At 43.2% G+C, this 9278-nt stretch overlaps 1 protein-coding gene across 1 annotated transcript; it reads left to right on the top strand.

The window, feature by feature from the left end:
• The first annotated feature begins 3665 nt into the window (after positions 1-3665).
• LOC143475478 (F-box only protein 24-like) lies at positions 3666-8619 on the top strand. Its single transcript, XM_076973330.1, is given in 11 exon segments — positions 3666-3758; positions 4490-4531; positions 4657-5220; positions 6739-6858; positions 6860-7036; positions 7714-7734; positions 7929-8042; positions 8233-8293; positions 8296-8360; positions 8441-8495; positions 8498-8619. Coding segments are annotated over 11 exon segments (1434 nt in total).
• Positions 8620-9278: the final 659 nt, after the last annotated feature.

Below are 9278 nucleotides of genomic sequence, written 5' to 3'. Positions count from 1 at the left end.
ACTCTAAATCCACAGTCTCTGGAGCCAAATCTAGATTGAGGAATGTATCTTAATAAAACATTCATTTACATATATGCTACAAATAACAGCTACAGTAAAGAAACAATCCATCACTAGTTAGTTACCTGGTAACTAGTAAAGTAGTACTACTTAGTGGTAAGTAGTAAAGTTCATTAGGCACTCCTCCAGGACGTGATGCTGTTCTTGAAGTATGTATCCTGTGACTGTTCCACAGTGTCACATTCATCCAGGTCCTTCTGTACAACATCGCCAAAGCAAAACCTCAGTAAACACTAATGTTCATGACTTCCACTGAAGTGTTCTGCATCTCGGAGGTCAGCAAATAGTTCCATCCAGAACTGAGACCTTTAGAAATGGAGTGCAATAATAATGGTCCATAGTCAGGTTAAATATACTGTACAATGTAACTGGTGTGTTTACGCTGAATTTTCTTCCTTTACAGTGATATTCATGTCAGTTAATCTACATGATTATGAATGACAGTAAAAATGTTATATCTTTAGGCTAATAGCAATTATGAAAACAAATCCTTAAGGCTGCATAACTTCCCTTTCTCAATATCGACCATCACGACTCAATGCGTTGATTGCTGGTGGATGAGCCATACATGTGACTAGACATTCCTGAGTAGTAGTCGGTGTGCTGGTGTCGAAGAGTGCACTGAACTGCAGCCATAAGGCCATTCTCTGTACCGCAATCGGTCCTCAGTCTCATGGGGACAACACCAAGTTTTTGTGCACAAGAGAGGAAATTGGGAGCGATTACTGATGGGTTGTTATTTGTTGGTCCACATACAAGCCACAATACTTTCCGTGAAAACCCATCTATGCAGCCCGAAATGGCCAATCCAAATGGCTTGAGTTTATCGTAACCATCGGAATGCCATATATAGTTGGGTCCCATTGAGTAGTAGGTCCTTCTGACAAACCTTCTGCGTGCTCTCATCTTGCATCCTCGAGGATTGAGCTCCCGGGGTAACACCATAACATCATCTCTCTTTACTCGCAAATTGTACTTTTGCCGAAGTACTTGCCACATCGTTTGGTAGCCAAAGAGCTGCCCTGGTCCACGGAGCTCCAACTGTATAGCATTCTTGACAGCCAGTGGCGGACTTAGCAATTTGGGGGCTCAAGGCGAATTTAGCTAGGGGGCCCATCAACATTAATATGCGAGAAATAAGTTCAGGTTCACACTACACGATTTTAGGCTGGTTTTTCAGTCGCAGACTGTTTTTTGTAGCTCGCCGACAGAAACTGTGGTCGGAGGCAAATCGGGGATCACTCGGCGCTCGCTCAGTCGTGTAGTGTGAACTGCTGAAAGACGCTCACCGAGCCGTCGCCGAGTGGTCGCCGACTCATCGCAGACGCCTGGCAGATATCTAGCATGTTTAATATCTAGCATTTTTAATATCTAGCCCAGTCGGCGACTGAGTCAACAGCAGCGTCTAGCTACAGCCAATGGGAACGCGGAGAGAGAACCGTGGCACCGCTGAAGATATCGCTGAAGGATGTAAAAATGCTTTCAAAACAGTAACCCAGCAAACACACAAAATCCTCACCTTTCTTACAACTTTACTACAACACTGTGTTTAAGTTATTGTGACAGCACTGGATAAATTGTGCGATTGATTATATCTATGTTCACTGCAACGGAGAGATGAAATAATTCTGGAAACTTGGGACTATGGAGTGTTTAAACGGTAAAAAAATAATAATAACGAAAATGTGGAGTACATGTACATTGTTTTTTTCTTCTATGTGGTGTTGCTGGTTCTCGCGAGAGTTTTGTTTTCTTGTTCTCGTGTTTTTGGACGGCAGCCAGATGAGTCGGCGATTCCCCAGTCGTTTAATTCGTGAGCCCGCGTCTCCGATCAGTCATGTAGTGTGAAAGCCACAACAACTGAAAGACTCATGATTACAGCACAACCAGTCATGTAGTGCGAACGGCACAAAAACCTGACGACTGAAAAGTCGTGTAGTGTGAACCTGGCTTAATCAGGGGGCCCCTACAGTGGGTTGCAGTGGGAGGGGCCCAAGGCAGTTGCCTAGCCACGCCTCTATGCAAAGACCACCTCTGTTGACAGCGTTTGTAGAGGAATAGTTTTTTTCTGCGGTACACTCCACTCCTTTTCAGTTTCATTTTAAGACACCGCTAACTAATGTTTACACCGTGTAAAGAGGACATCATATCGATGATTACATCATAGGAGTGACCTTCATTGAAGTAGGCTATACAACAACACATTACGTCATCTTCTAACTGCTCTTTTAAAAACTCCAAAGACTTCCCACATGAAAAACAAAAACTTGCCAACTGGCTAAAATGGGTTCCGCAAAATGGACAAAACATTGCTAATCTTGACTGTCTGCCGCTAACTCCACTCACTCTATCCCCGCGAACAAGTTTGATTGACACAAAGGTCAGCAACAAGCACTTCCTGTGTACCTACTCTTTCTGTCAGATTCGCCGTTTGTAAATTTGTTTCGGTAGCCTACTGGTAAAAGTGTTTCGGTAGCTGGTAAAAGTTTTGCATTTTGTAAATTCGTTTTTTGTATTTTTGTAAATTTGTTTCCTAAAATGTAAACTTGTTTTGCCCTTCTCGGCCACCGTATGTAAGGCTGCATTGTGAACAACCAGGTGTAGTCTAAACTTACATTAGCTTTCTGATCCTGGTTTTGCATCCATAAGTGCGTCACCAATTGCATATTCCTGTTGACAGGGGGAATCTCAATACTTGTTTGTTGCAAACAAGTCCAACAACATTCATTCATTAAGGTGTTTTGTTGCAGACTTACATTAAGGTTGGCATATCCAGTAAAGGCAATTAAAGAAAGAAAGCAAAAAATAAATAAATGAATGTGATAATAAAGCAAAGTGAAATATCTAGAGCACAGCCTAAAGAAGGCCACAACCACAAGGTCAGAAGCTGTATGCTTCCAGTCAACCGCGCCTACAACCTTTTCCTATTTAAGGACCTTTGACCTACACTGGGCACATGCTCAAAGAACCAAAAATACCAAAGGAAACAAAAACAACATTATAACGAGTGATCAAATGAATGGCTCCTACATTGGATTTCATTAGTGTCTTTAGGTAAATGGGAGTTGGGTCAGTTATGGAGCATCTGTGTTTTAGGTTCAATATGAACTGCTAAAGGGAGCCAATGGTGAGAACACAGCAAGGGTGACATGGGAGAACTTTGTGAGACTGAAATAAAGATGTGTAGCTGCATTCTGGTGGTGTTTCGGGGGTCTGAGTGGCTTCTGTGCAGAAAAATTTTCAGATGTTCCTGAAGTTTTATAGGAGGAACCTGCATTACCAAGTGAAGTTAGCTATCCGAGGAGAGAATGATGGTTATCCAGAATCACCCCAAGGTTGCATAGTAATCCAAGACAGTACAAAGTCAAGACATTATGCCTCTGTGCTCAAGCACATTGGATGTGTACTGAAACAATGACTATATAAGCAGATGGTCGGGTTTATTCAGCGGCTATTTTCCTCACAGCCATTGCACTGATTTTACTGCACTGTAGGTTTTTGCTGACTGGAATTTCTAAGCAATTTGAGGAAATGTATTTGTTGTGTATGATCAAGTCAGACTGAGAAGAACAAGTGGGCCGGTAAATGACTCGGTCCTCAGGGAGATGGACGAGAGGAACAGAGAGGTCGCGGGAGCACAGCGGAAGAGACAGAAGGGGGACAAGAGCGTGGGAAACTGTGATGTCATCTCTGCCGCTGTTAGATTTGGTGTTGAATAATCTTTTGAGGAAGAGAAAGAAAGCATGGTCAACTATATGCTTTCCCAAGACCTTCATTAGTAACTACCCTACATGTATTAATCACATTTTTCCCTTTTGAAGACATTTCCCTAGTTAGCTATAAAGGTCAGTTGTTCATTCATGTAGAGAAATACCAGAAAAAAAAACAAATTCCGTTTAGTGCGTGAGGAAAGGTAGATGAGTAAAACATATGCACTATAAAAGAGTGTATTGTACAAGGAATGGAAGCATTTTGTACTCTTGTCTGTTATGTATATAATAAATGTTGTGTGTGTGATTATGAAATGTTAACTTGCACCTGCAGCCAATACCTGATAAAGTCATAATTGAGTAATTCTAAGAAATTCTATTTACTTGGTCATAATGGAACAAGTTCTCGGAATGAAGCCTCAGTCACTAGACGCTTATAAAGGGGGAAGCAATTTGACATTGTACTGAGGATGGAAGTCAAATCCTTTAAAATAAATAAGTACTTACACTTTAAAAAGAAAAAAAGGACTCTAGAAAGAAAAGGCTACAACACGTGGAAAAGGGAAACAGGATCTGTGACAGAACTACAGCACCACCTACTGTAAGTTGAAAATGAAAACTTCAAAAAATATCTATAAAATAAATTTTGTTTTTGACACTTATTTTCACACCAGTTAATAGCATAAAAAAGAAGAATGGCATCCCTACATTAAGAAAAGGAAATTCCAGCAATCTCCATCTTGTCATTGCCACCTGAACTGGTATGAGACTAAAAATACTCTAAACAGTTTCCTTAAAATGCATTGCACTTTTGTCCTAACACGGGACAATTACTTTGCCTTATATAAACCTGCTTTACCCATATGCTAGCGCTCTTTCTCACCAGATTGAGAACATCCTGTTCTGGCTCTCTGTCTTCGACGTGCTTTCCTTCGGGTCCACCTGCCGTCTACTGCGTGAGCTGAGCCTGGGCCGGCTACTATGGAGGAGTCTGTACTTTAAACACTCCGACGGCATTGTTCCTAGCAGCGACCATGAACCCGACTGGAGAAGACTGACCGTCCTGAAGAGTGAGTTTGAGGGGGAGGAAAGCAAGTTTTCCTGGGGTAACTCAGTCAAAATGGGCCATCCATGTGTCTGTGGAATACGTGTGAACTGCCTCAATTCCTTGTGCCCAGAGAGCCAGGGCTTGATCATGCAGCAGCTAAGCAGGACAGCTGGTTCGGGCCGTAGAGGCTGCTCTTGGAACCGTGGTGGGAGTCACCAGTCTACCTTGACCCAGTCATTCAATTGTCCCGATGCACTAGGCTTTCACAGGGTAGTGCCCGTACTGGAACATATCCTTCTATTGGACCACATGGGCACTTTACTCAGTCTGTACAGACCTCGGGAAAGAGTAGCAAGGAGGAGACCTTGCCTTTACTCAGTACTGTGCCACCATGCCAAAGATGTAAGTGGAGAGAGAGAGAGAGAGAGAGAGAGAGAGAGAGAGAGAGAGAGAGAGAGATATTGAATTGTAGTAAAGTGTTTCCAGAGGAACAGGATGCTAGAAACAGACAGGGGTCCTTCATCAGCTGTCCAGGCAAAGTGCAAGCAGAAGCACTTTTCTTCTATAGTTGATGAAGGACCTCTGTCTTTGTGTACTTATAATATATATGTAGGTCAGTCAGGGAGTTGAATCTAGAGCGGAAATGCATTATGCAACGAGATAATGACCCAAAGAACTCCAGCAAAACTACCAAGGAATGGCTTAGATTTGAACTCTAGACTGGCCCAGTCAAAGTCCGAACCTTAATTCCATAGAAATGCTGTGGCAAGATCTAAAGGAGGCGGTACAAGCCAGATGTCCCTCCAATTAGGTAGTTCACAAACTTTCAAGCAGCACTAATATATTAGAGGTGTATTCAACTAAGGATTTTCATAGACGAATCTGATTCGTCAGATTTTCCCTTTAGTCGACTAATAGTCGAATCAGGTTTTTTTTTTTTTTAAATCTAGAGCACCTTAAACGTGATCCCGTTCTCATTCAGGACTTTTTTCCACTTCAAAGTAAATTCAGCTTTTATTTATTTACTTGTTTATTTTTTAAGTGAAAAGTTAGAGAACATTAACAAAAAAAAGTCACCGTCAGTGCACAGTGCGCATATCGGACTGTCAGACAGGCACTGTGCAAAATGTCAAAAATTATTTAAATAAAATATGCCTGCTTGAAAATAATAAAAAAAATTGCCACACAACAGCAAAAAATATATAAGTAAAGGTTCAAGTAACGGGGTTTAAAAAGGCCTACTTGCCGAGACGCACCGCGATGAGACAGCACGAGCGAAACGACAAACGGCTTAACTGTTTTTTTTTTCCGCCTTACGCGTTTTAAATGGTATGCCATGTTGGTTGTTGTCGTGCGAAATGAAAGACGTTGATGACATAACTTGCACTTTGCTTTGTTTGATTCATCTTTATGTTTTTCAAAATACTTTTGAAGTTTTTTTAGTAGCCGTTATAATCTCGGCAGATGCTGCGCGTATTCTGTAGCGTGTTGAGATCCGCTCATTTGGATTGTGCGACTGCAGGGTGTGATTTATTAATGTGTAGTAAGGAAGATGCCTATTGTTAATGCGCACACATCATTTAAAAATATTTATTATGAAATTAGGATTATTTTATTTGACAAAAGGCTATATATCACGAAAACAAAGACATTTCATGTAACAACTAATGCTTAGCTGCATCCTTGGGCACCCCCATGCAGTTAGAATGGTACATTCGACTATGACGTTCATAGTCGACTAGGGGGTATAGTCGACTATAGTCGATTCAGCGACTATTGTAGGTCAACGACCACAACGATCCGATTCTGACGTTAGCCATGACAACCGATCTTGTTATCGATTTATTCACTTGCAAGAGCCCTATGCATGGTGTTCCTTGCATCCTGACGGAGCACTTTGCATTTCATCTCTGATTCTAGTTTGCTGTTGACCCCAGCAGTAACCTCAGATTCCACCAATTCGTCTATGTGCTGGTGAGTTGAGAGGCTGACGCCGGCCCCCAGGTCAAGGGAGCCACGGACCTGGTCTCGGTACGCCAGGTGTGAAAGCGTGGAGGTGTTCCACTGGAGTAGCTGCCAGAAAATCTTCTGTATGACCTTCCACTCCTCTCTGAGCTTCCTGCAGGTCTGCCTGAGTGGGCCGAAAACCAATCGTTCTCTACCGCTGGTTACTGGTCAGTTACTGGGGGGGGGGGGGGGGGGGGGGGGGTGTCTCTATGTCTTAAAAGACACTGGACACTGTCTGTGAACGAGATCGACCATAATACACCAAGTGAATACACAGAAAAGCTGACCCTTAAGAACATTAGTCATTTGCTATCAGACCTGCCAGTGAAACAGGTCCATACCAATAATAACAGTGTCAGAGCGGGAGATGTAGGAGACGGAATCTCCCGCGGATATTTTAAAATGGCGGACCCAAGCACCTCCGTGCACTGAACGACAGTACACACGCGAGGGAACAGAGACACAGCGCGCTGTGTTTTCAGTGCCGGCGTCGAGGGTGAACTGAAATCGCGGAGAAACTCGATGCGTGTAACGGGGGAAAACAGAAAACAATCGCGGAAATACTCAACGCGTGTAACAAACGAACAGAAAACCAAAGAGAAAACTAAGGAGGCCAGGGGAGGTGGCTAGCTGGCTGGCTGGCAAACGCCACGAGGAACAAAAAACCAAAACCAAACGGACAGGAAGAGTAACAGTAAATAAAACAACTGAAATGAGCAAGAGGCAGGGTGGCGAGACACTAGAGAGATGGCGTGAGGTTGACGACATGAAGCAGACAACTCAGCATTGACGCAGGTGCACGTCATCACCGTTGATTAGCCTGTGGTCTGACTCGCGGGCTCCTCCTGGTGGCGACAGGAGGAGCCGCCCTGGGGCCAGCCCTGACAAACAGTGTTTTGTATATTACAGGTAAGCTCCTTCAATCCCTACTGCTAACATAACATGCTGTACTCAGTTCTGAATGTAAACCACCTGCCATCAACATAGCTCATCTGTTAAAATAGCCCACCTGATGTCAGTGGTTGCTTATCATTTGAAGTGGGATAAGGTGAACATAGCCTCTGTTCTCATGTTGATCTTCATGTCCATCATGTGCCTCTTAGCTGTCGTTTCGTTCTACGGTGAGGTCCACACTCCAGGAGCATACAGGCAGATGTTTTGGATGTTCAAGTTCTTCCCATGTTCAAGTTCTTCTCCCCATCTCTCTGCCACACAAGGTGTGCTTCCCTAGACCCAACATCCAATGCTTAAGAATAGCAGCTGTAACACACCTATCAATCCTTCCACTTCTTCATACCTAGATGAGCTCGGAGCAAGTTGCCATGTCATTGCCAGTGCAACGGACAGTGTGTGTGTGTATTAAGCTAATGTGTCGTCAGGTCTAATATCTGTGTATCTGTTCCCCAGGTTGTGAGATGCTCTATGGGTGTTACACACTTCTGCCTCCTCGATGACTGTGGGAGGGTCTTCAAGGATGCAACAACTACGGCCAATTAGGAACCGGAGATGAGATCGATTGCTGGGAGCCCACTCTGGTAGTGTCATATTCTTATTAAAGTCATATTCCATAACAAGTTTTTAGAAACATTGAATCCAGCGTCTCTGTCGGGAACAGGTGGTAGTGTCCATGGCCCCGGTGGATGTGTGGTGTGGACTGAACCACACACTGGCCTATGTGGCTGTGGGTCAGGTGGGCGGCTCCCCGGCTGGAGGGAGGGCAGTTCTGTGTTTGTGAGACTCAGTATTGAGGTTAGTCCTATTAAACTGGCTGAATGTAATGGAGAACTAAGCTGAATTGTTACTGTATAGTGAAAAACATTCAAGAATCGTTTCTTCTTTATTTTTGGAACAGTTGATGTTGACTTTGTCTGAAATTCCACTAGCACACAGTTCACAAGAGATAATCTGTGTTAAAAGTTGAAAAAATATTAAATTAAACAAACATATTTGAATATGAATATAATTACATTGTGTTGATCCTATATTGATTCTTTTATTTTACATTTAAATATCTATTACTAAAAGCATCAGTCCTAAGAAGGAAAAAATGCGATTAATCGCGATTAAGCACAGCAAATTGTGTGATTAATAGTTACATTTTTTAAATCGATTGACATCTCTAATATATATCTTTATAATTTTGTTAAGTGATTGCTTATACCATACGTCCTGCACATGTTGAATCATTCTCTCTCTCTCTGTCTGTCTCTGTCTCTTTCTCTCTCTCTGTCTGTCTCTGTCTCTTTCTCTCTCTCTCTCTCTCTCTCTCTCTCTCTCTCTCTCTCTCTCTCTCTCTCTCTCTCTCTCTCTCTCTCTCAGGTGCCACGCACAACCCCTCTTCTCTCTGCTCCTCCAGGGATTGCCTGTTCTTGCTCTCCTCCCATGGCATCACTGCCAGCCGCGCACGCAGCTACATTCCCCCTGGGACGCAACGTGAGGAAGACGTCAACAGG

Source organism: Brachyhypopomus gauderio, chromosome 14 (genome assembly GCF_052324685.1).
Source record: "Brachyhypopomus gauderio isolate BG-103 chromosome 14, BGAUD_0.2, whole genome shotgun sequence".
In the NCBI taxonomy this organism is placed as follows: domain Eukaryota; kingdom Metazoa; phylum Chordata; class Actinopteri; order Gymnotiformes; family Hypopomidae; genus Brachyhypopomus; species Brachyhypopomus gauderio.
The sequence above is the reverse complement of the archived record's forward strand: the minus strand, read 5'-3'. Positions and strand labels throughout refer to the sequence as shown.